Source organism: Sinohyriopsis cumingii, chromosome 10 (assembly GCF_028554795.1).
Source record: "Sinohyriopsis cumingii isolate HCF-2022 chromosome 10, ASM2855479v2, whole genome shotgun sequence".
In the NCBI taxonomy this organism is placed as follows: Eukaryota; Metazoa; Mollusca; class Bivalvia; order Unionida; family Unionidae; genus Sinohyriopsis; species Sinohyriopsis cumingii.
The window spans coordinates 20,210,540-20,228,263 of record NC_142970.1 but is presented as its reverse complement, the minus strand read 5'-3'; the positions used below and the strand labels follow the sequence as shown (position 1 = coordinate 20,228,263).

The following is a 17,724-nucleotide window of genomic DNA, read 5'->3' as shown; positions in this document are numbered from 1 at the left end:
AACTATCATATTAAGTAAAAATTCCAGACCGGGTCTACTGACAGGTATTGATAAACCGTATTATGAGCGAGCGTATCCTGTAACAGCAGTTATTTATGGAATTTATGAGATAAATAAAAAACCCAACGTTGATAAACTAGCGCCGATGAAATTTTCAAGGTTAAATTGTGTAGCTGAACGAGTAATAGAACACTTTACAAACGCGATGCGTGGAAATGGATTAACTGATTTAAGGCGTGAAAAAATAAACTCGTGGGCTGATTCAGTTAAGGATACCGGTGCTACAATAAAAGATGTTGCTGAACTAGGAAAAATATTAAAATTTCCAATAGCCGTAGCGACAATAACGGGAGAAGTACTGTACCAGTCGAAATATAAATCGAAAGGAGCTCCAATAAATATTATCGATCATAACGCGCACGCATGGACTAACGCAGTAACAATATTTCCACGTGATCGAACTGTTAGATTTTACTCCCCAGATAATTCTGGGGCAGATAATTCTGGGGCAGATATGTTTGATTTTATTAAAGAAATAAGTAAAACCGATCCTGTATCGGTATGGTTATTTAAAAGTAATGAGGAGGGTGAATTTGATCAGTTTGTCAAACCGAACGGTGAAATATATCGCACAGAATCCCTCCATGACGAGATGAAAAATCTTGCGACGTTTTTACAGTGCAAACACGCGGAAAATACTGACAAATTACTAACTAATTGTTTTACCGTTCCATCTGTTGCGGCTCATTTCGCCAGAGAACGAAATTCATGGAAACCAACACGATTTGATTTACTCGAGGACGTACGCGCAAGTTGCGTCGAATATGGACATGGCGGATTATGGAATACCAAATACAATTACAATGATGTTATTTCGGTTGATATGGTTGCATGTTATCCAGGAAGTTTTCTGGGATACGGAGATTGTTCTACGTACTTTGAAAGATTTGGTCACCCTACAAACGAGATGACGCGAGTGGCAATTAATGGACCATTACCTGATTTTGATCTGACTGGATTCGCCTGTATTGAGTCGTTCGAGTTTAACGAAAATCTTCACAAGATTTGTTATGTTTGGTTTGGCAGACATTTTTGTGAAAAACGTTGGGCACCTATAGTTTTGTTGCGATATATGCTAGATTGTATGATACTGACATCGTTGGTGGTCAGTGAGGCAATTATATCATATCATACACAGACCAAAGTTTGGTTGCCCATGTCAGATTCTGAAGTTATTAGCGAGTTTAAGGAAAAATATCCTGATATTTCCGAAGATGATATTCCTAATAGACTCAAAACCGCAAAAGATCTCGGTAGAAAAATTATAGGTAAATTTACTCAAGGTGGTGCATATGATTATAAAAGACATCACGCACGATTAATTTTAGATGATGCCGAGTACGATTTTATAATCGCTGATACAACGGCGAAAAATACATTTGTAAATCGAGAGAGTGTTTATTTATCCGACGGAACAAAATTAGGTACGATCGTTAGTTACATAAATGACGTATCCCCGCAATATACTCATCTAAGATCTTCCATGTTGGCTTATGGTTCTATAAATTTATTATCGATGATTAATAGATTTCCTGAGACCGCAGTCAGAGTCGCAACGGACTCGTTTTATATTTCAAGTAAATATTTAGAACCTGTTATGAAATTTACAAGTAATGATGAACGATGGGGTTCGTGGAGAATAAAAAAGGAACTATTACACAATTATACAGAATCAGCAGATGTTCCAGTGAGAGATGTTTATCGTGAGGGTAATAAAATATCAGAAATGTCGAAAGCACCATCGTTGAGTGATCCAATAACCAGATATAAGACAGTATATCTCAATGGACCTGGTGGATGCGGCAAAACAACTCGAACGATTAATGTTTTTAGAAATTCAGATATAATCGTGCTGACACCCACACATAGACTTGCACGTGAGATGAAACAGCGGCAAGTACAATCGTGTACGTATCATAGTTTCTTTCGGTGGCGCGGAGATACATGGACTCCTGAACGGATGGGGGAAAAATATATACCTAAAATAATTATTTGGGATGAGATATGCACGGTCTCATTGGATACATTAAAAACGTTTCTTGATTGGTTGTTGACGAAAAATACCGCCATAATAATGTGTGGCGATCATGGTCAACCTCCGCCCTTTGTTGGACCATCTCCACATGACTGGTTAAAAAATTTCGTTGATTATTACGAAGAAATAGATGATGATCATAGAGCTCTTGATGCAAATTTGAAGGAGTTTAAAAAATTAATCAGATTACAATCAAACAAAATTCAGTGCGAAATATTACGTGGAGTGATCTCAGAGACATCAATGAGTGATTTTTTGAACTCATGGAGACCCAACGATTTGATCGTAGCAAGTAGAAAAATAATCAGAGACGCTTTACAACAGCAGTTATTTCAGCTACATAAAGAACAATATTCAGAACTACCCGTACCGTTGTCTTATAGACCATCAGATACACGAAAACAGAATATTAATGTTGATATTCCAGGACAGACTGAAAAACAGAATCTCGTATTAAATGATATTGTCGCCGTTGATATCAGTGTAGTCGAAGATGCATTACGCGCTGACAAATCTCCATGGGTGTTGGGATACGCTATGACGATCCACTCGTCTCAGGGATTAACTATTTCTGACACACGAGTCTGGATTATAGACGATCGCATCGAGTGGTCAAATTTAGTTTATTTAGCGGTATCGAGGGTCAGAAATATATCTCAATTACGTAGAATTATAATTCCTGAAATCGTTGATAAATTTAACATCATCGATGATGATATAATAAGAAAAAAATTAATCGGATACAAACAATCTGACAAAAAAAATAAACGCGACTTTGATCTTGATGTTGAATTTATTATTGAGTTAAAACAGCAGCAGAACAATCATTGCACCAGTTGTAATTGTATAATGTTATGGCGGTATTCGAGTAATGATTCAAGACAATTTACCGTAGATAGAAAAGATAATAGTCGCGGTCATACACGAGAAAATACCATGTTAACCTGTCTTGAGTGTAATCGACGTAGAGGTGCTAGTGCTAGTTAAGTGATCGAAATCACCGGAGTGATCGCGGTGGTAGTTGTGTATCCGCGGGAATTATTTGTAGTTGTTCACGCGTAAATCCACGTTGAGGAGCAGCAGAATCTAATCTGTAGATTGCAGGTCTGGAAACGCCTACATTTCTTCCAGTGGATCTTGTCACGGTAGATATTTTGTGTGTGGTAACACTCCAAATAGGATCAGTTGCTCTCGCGCTACCACCTTCAAGTTCACCAGGCTCATATAAATATCTGACTGTGACATCACCTAATATTTTTTGTTTTCCAGCATCTTTCCGTTGTGTTGGTATATTTTTTTTGTGACCGCGCTAATGGGTTTCATGTTGGTTGTTCGTGTGATTTCATTATTTAATGCAGCTATCACGATTGGTAATCTTGCAACCCATTCACGAGATCTTTTATCCTGAATAAATTCCCTCGCGTATTGATATCCAAATAACCGTTCAGCAAGTGTTCGATTAAATCGCTCAACAATTGCTTGATCACGGTGAATTGCAGTATGACCTCGTCGTATTTTGGTATTATGTTGTTTCATCAGCGATGATACTGGACCAAGAAATTCCTTACCAGGATCAACCTGTAGTAGCTGTGGCCATCGCAGACCACCTTGTGGTCCACCACCTCGTTGATAAATTCGTTCAAACGCATCAGCTACTTCAGATGATGTTTTCGCCGATAGCGGCTCTGCTTCTTTATATCTACTTGCAACATCAACTACGGTTAGCGCGTATTTGTACGTTTTTCCACGCACAGTATCATGCGGTAAAAACAGAATATCAGCTTGATGAACTTCATTAGGAACACTGACATCGAAATACGAGTACTGAATGTGTTTAGGACGTGGTAGATAAATTTGCCATATTGCTTGTTTAGATAACCACGTTTTAGCAGTAGAATGTTTAACCGATGCTGCATCAGCGAGTTTACCAATTGCTGCTTTGCCTCTCCAGTATCCTCTCGGTGAATAATAAATTGATTCCATTATTAATTACCAGCCCCAATCGCTAATTTACCTTTCATCGAGGATCTTACTAACCAATTAGCTAATGATTCTCTAATATTTTTATTTTTTATAGAATTTAATGAATTAATTAATTTTACATCTGCAATATGCCTATCTTGTAGATTTTGACTTTTATAAGCTACATCATGAACATGACAAGCTCGATCAATAGCATTTATTGGTTCCTCGCCTGGTTTTGGTTGATCTTGATTATCGAGCCTGATATCGAGTCGAGTACCAGGACCGCAATAATTATATCCTGGTAGATGTTTTTCTCCGCTGTATTTAGCCCATGGAGCACCTGGAAACTTTGACATCAAATTAGCAATATCACCACCGCGCTTATTAGGTAAAAACGAAAATTTCTTTCTACAGCATACAGAACATTTTCCACCGTACGCTATTTTTTTATTTTTTGTTGTAACTGTAGCTAAATCAATAGTTGGAGTTTTAACTCTACAGCGTAAACAATATAAATTCATGTTATAATATATATGGATATAATTGATTTCTCAGCAACTCGGCAGCGAGAGCCAGTTAAGCATCATCCTGCGCTACCGAACTCCATCAGAATGATTATCATAGGACCATCTGGATCGGGTAAGACGCAATTATTACTTAATCTGATAATGAGATGGTTGAAATGGGATAAGTTGTATTTAGTAGCACCATCCGTTGATGATCAACGATGTTATGATGTACTTAAAGATTTCAATGAAAACGCACGATTACTGGATGAAGATAATGATGTTATAGAGTTTATAACCGATATTGATGAAGCACCATCCGTAGATTCCATAGACGGATTTATTAATAATTTAGTTGTATACGACGATGTGATGCTAGATAAACAATCAAATCCAGCCAGAATATTTTCCCGAGGTAGACATAAAAATACAGACGTGATCTATGTTACTCAACGATATACACAAATTCCGAAGGTGATCAGAGACAACTGCAACATTTTAGTTGTGTTTAATGGCGTAGACACACACACGTTGCGAAATATTCATCAAACTTGGTGTGGTGGTGACATGGATATAATTAAATTCAAAAATTTCTTCTCACGAGCGCAAGCTACCCCGCATGGATTTATAACAATAAATTTACATGATCCAAGAACAAGATATCGTGTGGGTATTGATAAAATATTTGGGTAACAGGGGGAGCAGCAGAGAGGGTACCTACCAACGTTGGTCGTCAAAAAAATAAACAAGAAATAAATAAACACGTAGAGTACTTTATTTTTTCAGCTACTATTTCAAACTGAGGTTTTATTAGCACAATCGGTCATTGCAAAAATAAACATCTCAAGGAAAGTTCATTTGTAAAATCTGGACCTTTCTACGAGATGATTTATTTGTTTGTTTTATTTATTTTGTCGGAATTCTATGGTCTGTTCACCCTCTCTGCTGCTCGCCATTTTTCAGCACGATGGGCTATACATGGCGGCCAGTATTAATGGTGGAGGAAGAACCCGGAAAACCCCGGAAAGAACCACCGACCCACGAGAAGCTACTGGCAAGCTTTCTCACATGCCCACATTGGCTGAATCTTAGACTCGAACCGCCGCAGACAGAGGTGAGATGGCAGTGATCCGTAACGAAGAGCGCTTTAGACCACTCGGCCACTCGGGGCCCCTACCAATATTGAGATTTACCCAATAGCTAACCATGGTCCTTTTTAATTATAAATGTAACGACGTTCTACCAAGCTCACTACAAAGCTTATATGTGAGGTGGACTTCAAACATTGATCACATATTTTAGAAAATCTAAATGAACTATATCTACTCTTTAAAAACCCCAGATCTCAGCTGCGTATGTGAGAATTGGGAATATTTTCATATCACAAATTTCAAGCTGACAGTCCACATGCAAGTTCTGACAGTCCACATGCAAGTTCTGACAGTCCACACAGTCCACATGCAAGTTCAGATTAAATATTTTAATAAGGTACATAGCTTTCCTGGCTGGACAAATTAGGTTGTTAGCTCCTAATACTGACCTGTTTAAGATAACATTCAACAGGCATAACTAATTAGGTTGTTGATTCCTAACACTGACCTGCTTACACTAACAGTGAACAGGCTTGACTAGTTAGGTTGTTAATTCCTAATACTGACCTGTTAACGTGAAAATGTATGTACCCATACTAGTACACAAATGATTGACATCAACGTGCTGAAAAGTCATTTGCCATCAATTGAAGCGCTTTATTCGTCGCTGTCACGATTATGCGTATGCAAACAAAGTCTGGTAGGCATTCAAGTGCAAAAACGTCGGTGATTATCAGGGTTTGTTAAGTGCGCACTGATGTCTTGTTGCTCGCTTATGTGTTTGAAACATTTCTTGACACTGCCATGTACATGTAAAAGTCAGATCTCGTGCATTACATCGAAAGCTTGGATTTCGCTAGTACACTTGGATGACCCCTTATATTCATATACATAAGGATTATAACACGAAGGCTACAAATGAGTTTGCGAATGATTTCTTTTAAATTCATGAACAATTTTGTATTTGGGAAAACCATGGAGAATCTTCTGAAGCCTATTCGAGTTAACCTTGAGTATTTGAGTTAACATTGAGAGCGAACAAAACAACTTCAAAGACTCATCGGTGACACGGCATTTAAATCACGAAAGATCGTTGACAGTGTACTTGTTACCGTTCAAAGTTAAAAATTTAAATTCATGCTGACAAATAATCAATAATGGATCGTCTAAGCTGTTAGTATACAATTTCTACTACGACAAGATCAAACTGCTCGAGAGAACCAGTCTCAGAGTGTGTTGGACTGAGGCCTAACGTGTATTAAATTATGATTGGACCCGCACACCCATTAAGAACGCTAACGAAGTCGCGTGCGCGGTTGTGCAACAAGATATTCGACACAATATATACGTATATCTCTTCGCTAACGACGAGAATTCGCACACACGGTAAATATGGTACGGTGTAGAAACGATCCAAGAAACATCGAATGGTTATATACCGATGTACCAAGGTGAGTTTGTCACCTCTTGATACCAAGTGAAGGATATTACATAATGGTAATATTACCCTGGTCGTCATACTGTTGTGAATCAGCTTATGATTGACGTGCGCGAGCGCAAAGTGATACATTAAGATGTTGAAACAAATCATGGTGACAGTTCCGTATTTGCTGGATCAACTTGTAAATCCCCTCGCACAAATGTCCTCCTGGAAGGATTTGCCTTTCGTGGATATGATCCACCAGGTGACGGGTAACGTGTTGGTTGTCTTGGAATATCAATCTGTTCCGAGACAGATCGAAGGGTTACTAGCACAATGTTTTCCACTTTCTAACTCGTCAGGTGCATACATGTACCTCGTCAGATGCATACATGCACCGAACAAAAATGTTTCTGAGTGGTTCTAACGTTGGTTCGACAACGCTGCAACAGATCCGAGCAATTCTTTATCAGGATCCACATGTCATAATCGTGGTCAGCCATGTTAATGAATCCGCGTGCAAAGTGCGCTCGAGTGCATCAGCGATATCGGTTGACGTCCATCGCTCCTCTTCTTCGTATGTGCTTACATTATCGACAATGGTTAACGTGCACATGTGTTCCTTGAGGCGATGATGTGAAAGAAATGAGGTCAGCCTGATGAACTTCATTACGCGTATGGACATGTGTGTGTGTGTGTGTGTGTGTGTGTGTGTGTGTGATATGGATCTTTAACGTAGCTTTAACACTTTTTCAGTCATATCGCTACGATGTCTGCAGTGAGGCAGTTTATAGTGATGTCTAGCACTGAGGCATCACGCCGCAGATATGTAGCATCATGTCACACCCAGTCACATTATCCTGACACCAGGCCGACCAGTCCTAACACTAACTTCTTAATGCTGAACGCCTAGCTAGGCAGCTGCTAGTACCATTTTTATATGTCTTCGGTATGACTCGGGCGGGGTTCGAACCCACGACCTTCCGCATCCAAGGCGGACGTTTTAACCACAAGGCCACCGGAACAGTCGCGCTCATGGACATCAAACTACTCATGTGAAATGTTTCTTGGCAGGTACATTTCCCACCTCGCTTGTTTGGCTGATCATGTTCGAGTAGCCCTATGAATGACCTTTGACGGGCTTGTTAACTTTTGAACTACAGCTTCACCTTTCCAATACCCACGGATTGTAGTATATTTTTGATAATGTCCGGCTTGTTGTATCCATGTTTCTTTACTTATATCGGTATGAGTTATTTTTAATGAGTGGACTTTGTCTACCGCCTAAAGTAGTAATTGCCTTCATACCTTTGATAATCCATCTTGAGATTTGTTGTCATAGTTTAGGATTGATCGCCTTTATGTCGTGGATAAGATCCACGTCGGCACATTGACGTTAACGGATATCATCTGATATTTTATAATCATGTCATGTCGGTAACATGTAGCATCAACACGCTTCACGAGTGCTTCACCAGGTTTTGCTTGGTTGTCAAAATAAAGTCTTTAATCAAGTCGTTACCAGGCCCACAGTAATAGCTATGTGTTTTTCACCAGGATATTTCGTATTTAAAAGCCGTGTTTGTGATGGAAATGGAAGTTCCCATGAACGTGAACATTTTAGCTCCACATTGAAGACATATATCCTTGATCGCGGCTCGTCAAGTCCGTGTTTGAAATCGAGTTGGATTTGCAGTACGTGTTTCTGTGCGACTTTGCACACACATTAAAGACATAAGTTTATTACACAATAATTGCATTATATATGGTATTATTCAGTGACATCAAGATAAAGTAAAAGGTCAATTTTTTTAATAAAAAGTCACAGCTTTGTAAAACTCAGTTTTTACCGTCGTTGACCTTTTCTCGTTAGCATCATCAAAACCGTCAAAACATGCAACCGATTCCGTGTATTCAAACCCAGTTCGTGCGCTCACATTTGGCCCTGCTGAATCAGGAAACACTCAACTGTTGCTAAATATGATTTCACGACGGTTTACATGAGATCGATTGTACGTGATTGCACCGCCGGTTGATGATCAACCGTGTTATGATGTTTTAAGGATTTTAAAACGCGTTGAGTGACAAAGAGTCATTAAGTGATAACAGCACCAAGTGAAGCAAAGCTTTTATTGATTTCTTGTCACCATCGATGAAGAATCTAATGCTAGCAATTTGGATGCAAGTTAAAACTATCTTGTAGTGTACGACGATGTGATGCTTGAGCACCAAATCATTCCCGCGCAAATATTACTTTGCGGGGTTGCCATAAAAAAAGTGATGTATTTGCCTTAACGAAACAACACCTATGTCTAAAGTAATCCGAGACAACATGATGATATTTCGTGGTATTGACGCGCATGATATTGCAAATATTCATTGGACTTGTTGTGCAGCTGACCATTCGTAGGATGAATTTCAAGACATGTTTGCGCTAATCAAAATAAAATTATCGCGCGGGTTTGAACGCAAATGTGTCTCATACGATATTTCGGCAATCATAACATTCATATAAAATGTTCATCAGTGATGTAATAGAGGAGTAAGAACGACGACTCCGTAAAGGTTGGCCAGCGAACACAAGGAATTGATTCGTAATACTATTGCAGGTCCTAAAAGTATCAAAGATATGTTACAGTCGCGATAAACTGCGCGAGAAGATCCCACGGCGGGCTTTGAACAAACATTTGTACCAGTGGTTAAACCAGCAACGGAAATTGCAGAATGTGCTGGTGATATTTAAAAGGCAACAAAAGCAACATCGAATGAAGTGTCAGCGCTAACTGGAGCAGACGAAGAACCGGGTCCATTTCGTAAACAAATTATACGCACCAAGGATATTAAAAATACCCAGAAAGGGCAACTGCAGACACCATTACACGTGCCTCCCGAGTACCAGTCGTAGTTGCCATCACCGCCTCATTACTTTAAAGAAGAAATTCGCTAGGATATCTTCGTGTCTCAAATACGTGTCGTTCTTAATATACCCAGCAACTGGAAATATTACACGTTGAAAAGGCACTTAAAGGTACATAACAAACACTTGACCATTGAATGGTCTAAAATGGCATTTAGGGGGTTTACTGTAAAGGAACAAGAATAATGACCATCAGTGGATCCATTATGTACAAACGCGTAATGCATTTATAGACGAAAAACTCCAAAACGATGAACATTTGTGAAGAATATATATAACAATGCACCTGCCTAGACCTGTGCCTCCACCAGTAATAAATGCACGGAAAAACACCAACATTTGCAGAACAAGCAAAACTTGTATTAGACATAAATAAAAACACCAGAAGAACAAGAACAAATAATGTATTGGATAGAGCAACAGCCAGAACAAGGATTATGTCTTGGTAGACTGTGACCCTAGCAACCTTGCTGATAGATTGGAATATCTTGTGGGATTAGTTCGTGCGGTCATCACCAAACCATAAGTAATCAATATGGTATATCAATTTGTCAGCCATTGGTCACCGATGACATCAAAATCAGATAACCTTCGCACGCTAATACTTGAATTTCTCAAGATATCAATATGACACCGACGATGAGTTCTGATGCACATTTGCTCGAAATATAAGTTGCGATGTAACGGATTATTGAGAGATGTCTTGTTTGACCTAAATATAGTTCCAAAAGTATTCAGTTTTTGCCAGCAAGACCTACTGGGACTGGATAGCATATTATACATGGGATAGTCAGAATTCAACGACGCATACAAGTTTAACCTGTGATGCAGCACTGTTAGTTACGAAAGCTGGCACAAACGACTGAAGCATGTGTGGGAAACGTAGTAGTTCAGGGTCTTATGATATTTGCGTTTTCATCTATATTCGATCCGGGTGATTTGATATCAGTTACGTTCACATCACCTGTATATCTTCCACTCCATAATAATCTGTTGACAACACATTCATTGTACCCATCTGGATCAAGGATGAAAAATGTGTGTTCTGTCCGGTTGAAAACTCTGGGAATGGGAGCGGTTCATTCTATTCATGATCGAATATAACGATTACTCATTCGAGCGCAATCAAAAGCGGTTACGCTACCATCAACAGAAAAAAGCCGACTGCGCTTGCCAAAATTATCAATGAAGCCGTTCAGCAGCTGATGTCATATTCGGTGATTGCAAATCTACTAATTGGGACTGGATTACGATAGAAGACGGCAAAAGATATTCTACAAAATTTAATAATATACCAGAGGAAACTAAAGCTTTACTATTCAAATATACATCAGATTCAACATTTGACATTGGCATGGATGTGTTGATGGATCGAAACAAAATAAATGTTCAGAATTATTCATACCCGGCTAGAGTCCCTGATCAATAACAATAGATGTACAAGTGCAAGATACTTTTATCCTTTCCTTTTTTAATGTGAAGCCCTTTTGGAAATTGAGGGAACACTTATGATCCCATCGTCCAAGCTGTTTTTGTCAACAATGGGATCATTGCGTTGTTCAACAACGCACGTTATTTCACCATTGGATTTTCTTCCACTTGTCGACTAATATCGGCGTTAGATTGGTGTTACCAGACCCTCATATACACTGAAATATAATCTTGTTACACATCAAATAGAAAATGACAGCTTGGACCACACTGATGTGCCAATACCAACTCGAATCATCGCACATACACTTCAAAACGCCCATTCACTGACGGCACCATTAGGTGCGAAAACACTCAGGGACGTTTTCTATAACGACGAAGTGGAATTCACCGCTCTATCCACAAAGATTATGCTACACCAGCATAGATTCAAATGAAAAAAAATAAATATCGACTGTTCTTCAACAAGGATGCACCTATCCGTGTAAGATTTATTGGAAGACAACTATCGTTAGAGGTAAAAGGTACAGTCGAAATCGGTGTATCTTTAAATGAAAAGGGTGTTAGGTTCCGGAAAGGTACAATCGCCAGAGATTTAAATCTTCCCTAAGAAAATATATTATATGATCTATGACAGATGTACCAGTAAAAAATGGACAATTGGTCATAAGTGCGTATGCGTGTTACACCTGGACTTGATGAGTCAGGACTGGATTTGCCTGTCGAGCAATTGTATTTCTCAATTAAATTATTTGTAGAAGAACTATAATGAACCCTCAAATTTACCGTCGTGAAAACGTAATCAAAGCGGAGCAACAGATGCGAGATGAATCACCAAAATAACAGGGTTGGTCACGAAGTACAAACGTGTGTTTGTTTGTAGATGCTACTTGTGGGGTTACTGCGGTAACAACTGTTGGACTTGGTGTTACAGCACTCACAGCAACACTCGTCCTTATCGTTTGTGCTATATCGATAGTAGCCGGTGTCTCTGGTGGTACTAGCAAATTAATATCTATACGATTACTTTGACGAATACGTGACCAGTCAGAACTTCTTGCAGCGGCAAAACGTAGTCTCAACACGATTAGTAAAGTGTATTAGGTAGCCACTGAAGATAAAATAACTAACACAGCTAAAATCGAAACAGTGATGGCGCAAACGGAAAATCACCAACAAGTCTGAGCACAGATAAGAAACAGTATGATTGCTTTGTAGACATTAAAAGTCGAATAAAAGAAAGTCCTTCTGGATAGAGGATATGACGTATATCAGAAATATAAGGGCAAAATGCCTATAGAACACTACTACATAATACAACACAACGTATCGTAACATAACACAACATTTGAACTAACGCAATACAATACAATACAATACAATACAATACAATACAATACAGCACAGTACAGTACAGTACAGTACAGTACAGTACAGTACAGTACAGTACAATACAATACAATACAGCACAGTACAGTACAGTACAGTACAGTACAGTACAGTACAGTACAGTACAGTACAGTACAGTACAGTACAATACAATACAATACAATACAATCAAACCTTGAATGGCAGGAAAATGGCAGTAACAGTATTGTTTCCCAAGTCGACAATTGGTTTTCCATTTTGAGAAAGCCTAGCCGCTGCAACCCTGCTGATAGTTTCGTATCTGCCGGTGTTGTCCTCGAACATTGTATTGTCCCAGTAAACATGCATCGCAAGGCGACTTGTAGAGCCTTGAGTTAAGGAAAACAGTTTCGTGAAAATAGAAATGCCGATTAAGATAAGCAATAGTGACTAAATTCTTATTATCTAGTCCTAGTTAATTATTTTCTGTAGAAGCCACACACAAAAATAAAAGAAACGAAAAAATATAAATAAAGAACTGCTAGGTCAAGAAAGTCCAAGAAAAACTCTTGTTTCTACTCGGCAATCGCTTGAATGTTACAAATCAATCAATCAATCAATCAAACTTTTAGAGGGTGTTTAATAACACAAGTGTATGTTTATGTACCCATATGCCCATATACCCCGATGCCCGGATGCCGACATGGCTACATACCCAGATGCCGATATGACCACATACCCAGATGCCCAGATGCCGACATGGCCACATACCAAGATGCCCAGATGCCGACTTGGCCACATACCCAGATGCATAGATGCCAACATGGCCACATACCCCGAAGCCCAGATGCTGACATGGCCACTTACCCAGATGCCCATAACAAAGATTTATGTCATTTTTAACCAAAGCTAGGTCAGCATGGGACTAAGTAAAGCATGTATCAGTCTCTGACATATGAAATATATACTGGTATTAATTCCAGACGGACAAGGCAGCGAAAACTTGGCATGTACATCAGTTATATTAAAATTAAAATAAATTTTCTATAGCTAAGACTCATTAATATCATTATAGAGACCAATTTTCTATATAGCTGTGTGCTTGGATAAATAAAAATCATAGATGGCGCTGTCCAATTGTAAAAAGAATGTACTAAAAGATAATGTGCTCTCGTCGCGGTTAACAGTCTTTGTCATAATAGACGCACCTTGTAGAAGCTTTGGATCAATATAAACCGCGGCATCAACCCTTTGTAGATTGTCTGGAGCAGTGTTAAGTATAACGATGGAGCCATTTTCAATTTGTTTCCAGTTGCCTTTCATTAGCTCTATACCAATAACGTCTGGCTCAGTTTGATCACAGATATCAGCCACCACGTAGGGTTCGATTATTCTTCTAGAGTCCTGGCCAAGCAAGTTCACCTTAAAGGTCAGGTCATCCATGGCTTGTAATATTCTGAATGATATTAATATATAAGAAGTCCAATATTAGACATCATGTTGTTTCAAGAAGTGAATATCAAATTTAAAACTCCGTGGCACAAGAGTTCGTCTTTCTACTTTTGACGTGAATTTTCTGCATAAATATTTAGCTCCTCGTAGGAGTCATGGCAAAGTTTCGCGTAAATCTCTCGTCGGTAAAATATTTTTCTGCCCATGGTTTGCACTATTTGACAGATGATCCGTGAAGTCAATTATGCAAAATTAAAACTTATGCTCAAAATGTTACAATAACTTTAACCTTTATGTCCTTTATATCAAGAAAATGTTCGCAATTTCATTAATAAAAAATTAAGAAATTAAAACAATGGATTGTATTTTCACTTATGATCGCGACCTTGATTTCATGTACAAGCATGCACCATGGATTTTGTACATAGATGCTACAGTTATTTGCCGGATGTGTGAGTATCCACATAAGCGGAGATGTTCTGAAACGATGGACAAGTGGCATTTATTTAATAGTAGTAACTAGAAGACAAGAACTTTCTTTATTACATCTATTGCATTTGAGACGAACATTTCTTCAAAACTAATTAATTATGATAGCTGATGAAGAAAGCCTCCGATATATAGGCCAGTTTACAGCTCAGGACTACGCATGTCCGGAAAGAGCGGTTGACTACTCGCAATTCAAGATGGAATATAGCCTGTACAGTGATAAACTGTAAAGGGTGTATTGCATTTTTGATCACTGTTAAGGCAATACTATTCCATACATTGCAATTTTGAGACTACTTAACATAAATTGATTATAATTAGTCATAATAAGAAAGTAATATGAAATTAGATGAATAACGTTATCGAAACATAATCTGGCTCTTCTCACCTGTTTGCGGCACTTGAGATTTTTTGCGCTGACTGTATGATACCCGGGTCTAAATTCAATATGTTGTTTGTTACTTTGATAACTTCGTCAAGAACCTGCGCAAAGTTTATTTGGAAAATGTGAGCTTAGTATGGGAAAACAAATTTAATTTGCAAGACTTATCAACGAAACAAAATTATACAACACAATACGATAAATATGTACAAGTAACCAGTACACACACATGTACACAGAAAATAGTGCTAACATACACGTTACGTTTAATTTTTTGAAATGCATGCAAGTAAATGATAAATACAGCAAAAAGAAGATCCAATTATTTTCTTTTAAACTAAATATTGAGCTTAATATTACGTCTATTGAACATGACGAACAAATTCTGTCATAGTATGCTCTATCAATAAATGGATGAATTATTTAGATAATAACTGCAAAAAAAAGCAGAGAAAAACGAAACTCCGAGGTAAAAAAAAACCGGCGTAATTCCTACCTCCTCGTCCCATTTCACCTCAGCTCTTACAACATCTGTGATTCCATTTATCAGACTCGGTAAGAATTTGTACAATCCTTCACCACGAATTCATCGTATTGTCAATAGATGGCTTAGGAGCAGTGACATTACGTCAAATGCATATACGCACACGTGCATGAAAACATGCTTAGCAAACAAAGATAAACTGTTAGATGATAAAAAAGTTGAAGCAACTTACGTTTGATGGCAAGGAGGAGATCTGCTTTAAATTTTCCAGGATTTGAGCAGTGTAGATAACGTCGGCATCACTCAAAACATCACGGACACTCGTCAATATGCCCGTATCAGTTATTACTTGATTAACATTGTCGATATCAACCTCAGTCTACAAATATGTTGTACACACAAAGAACAGGTGAATAGTTTACAAACGTAGCTCAAAGGTACAGTAAAGAATCTGACACCAATATATATATATATATTTGTGTGTGTGTGTGTGTGTGTTTGTGTGTGTGCAAATATTTCATGTATAATACACATTATTTATTCATAGATTAGAACCATTTTCTCAGTATGTTCCTTGGACGTGAATATGTCTGTAACCATTTGTCAAATTGTAAGCTTTATGTACTCAGAGACTGGCTGACATGTACAAAGAAGTTAAAGAAAAGTAATTTAAAAAATTTCTTTCTTATAATACCTTTGAAAGATTTCTTAACGATAAGGACTGGTTGGAATTTTCAAGGCTAGGTGTTGGTTGGCAGTCCTTTGCAAATGTAACATTACCCCATCGAGCTCCCGTATCATAATCACCTACACATGGGGCGGAGGCGAGAGCACGTGAACCTGAAAAAGACAGACAAAGAAACAATCAGTATTTGGTCAAATTAGATGCAATCACCATGAAGTTAAAATAATCTGCGTTTGAAGTTCAAGTACGTGTACCATCCAATAGATTTCGTATTCAGAATGGAGGAAAAGAGAATTGCATGATTAATTAGTCCAAAAAGAATATATTAAAATAGTGACATTAGCTTCAAGAGAATCTTGATTAATGATTGCAGTGATATAACTGACGACAAAGCCAATATAATGGAAACGAGATGGGTTAGATGGTTACAGTTGAAGAAACTTCTTTGAAAACAGCGTTATTGGTGTTCAGCCCTACGAGGCGGCTTTAAAAGCGCTTTTATAATGCAATCTGATATACAAATACTTTTCGTATATCAACATGAGACGAGCGCTTGACACATTAATACACAATTATGTTGTTTCAATAGTAAGCTATCGATTATGCAGCTCAGTTATGAATTTCCACTAATTAGGCATTAACGACGTAAAAAAAAAATAATGAGTAAGCATATTAATAATCATCGTTTTCCAAATCATGTTAGCAAAGTACACAATTTCATTGAAATCCTTTCTGTTTTCCCTTCTCTCTCTCTCGTGCATAAGGGAAATATGAGCAGAAATTTGTGGAGTGAGAGAGGAAAAGAATATTTTGGCTTTATGAAACACTTTAAATTGAACGTACATCAAGTAACCTACAAGTACTTTGTTCATTGTAACGGTATATGTTCGGATTCCATGTGATGTATCTACAGTGTTCACAAAACACAAAGTTGCAACAATTGCTAGCTGAAAATTAACATTACATTTCTTATTTACGAGGCACACACATTTCAATTAATTTAATGTTTATTGTTTCTTCTTTTTTTACATAAAAAAATTGAATTAGGTTCTAAAAACCGATTATTTTATATATTAGAAGGTCTCTCTCTCTCTCTCTCTCTCTCTCTCGTCCATTGTATCAGTATAGAGCACAAGTATACGAGAAAAATGAGCATAGTGGATTTTGGCCTGTTTCTTGGGACGAGGTGTCTGGACCATTGAATTACGTTTGATCTTACAGTCAAACAAACCAACGGAAAGGGCAAAGAGATATGAGATGAAAACAATTTCGTGGTCGCTAGCAAGGTTAATTAAAGTATAATGATGAATTAGATCAGCTGTAAATACCTTTAAATGTTCGATTTACCTCTTAATATTTCATTTGTTTGCTTCTTTTATTCCACATTCGTTTTAATACCTTCGTTGGTAAGTGAATTGCTGCACGTTCATTCTTCAAGAAGCTCACCATGCTTTTTTGTA

The 17,724-nt window shown here is 37.9% G+C and overlaps 1 protein-coding gene and 1 long non-coding RNA gene across 2 annotated transcripts in view; both read right to left on the bottom strand.

Annotated features, from left to right (window-relative positions):
- The window catches only part of LOC149789686 (adhesion G protein-coupled receptor G2-like), a 46,476-nt gene extending 33,341 nt beyond the window's left edge, over nt 1-13,135 (bottom strand). Inside the window, exon 1 of the mRNA XM_089973349.1 lies at nt 12,989-13,135. Within this exon, the coding sequence (XP_089829475.1) occupies nt 12,989-13,117 (129 nt within the window). The 5' untranslated portion in view covers nt 13,118-13,135. The remainder of the gene's footprint in view (nt 1-12,988) is intronic.
- A 1,966-nt stretch (nt 13,136-15,101) lies between these two features.
- LOC149789685 (uncharacterized) lies at nt 15,102-16,397 on the bottom strand. The gene is made up of 3 exons (XR_016423985.1): nt 16,274-16,397; nt 15,812-15,958; nt 15,102-15,196 (listed from the first exon to the last, which is right to left on the bottom strand). It is a non-coding gene; the product is annotated as an uncharacterized LOC149789685 (long non-coding RNA).
- Between the last annotated feature and the right edge of the window lie 1,327 nt (nt 16,398-17,724).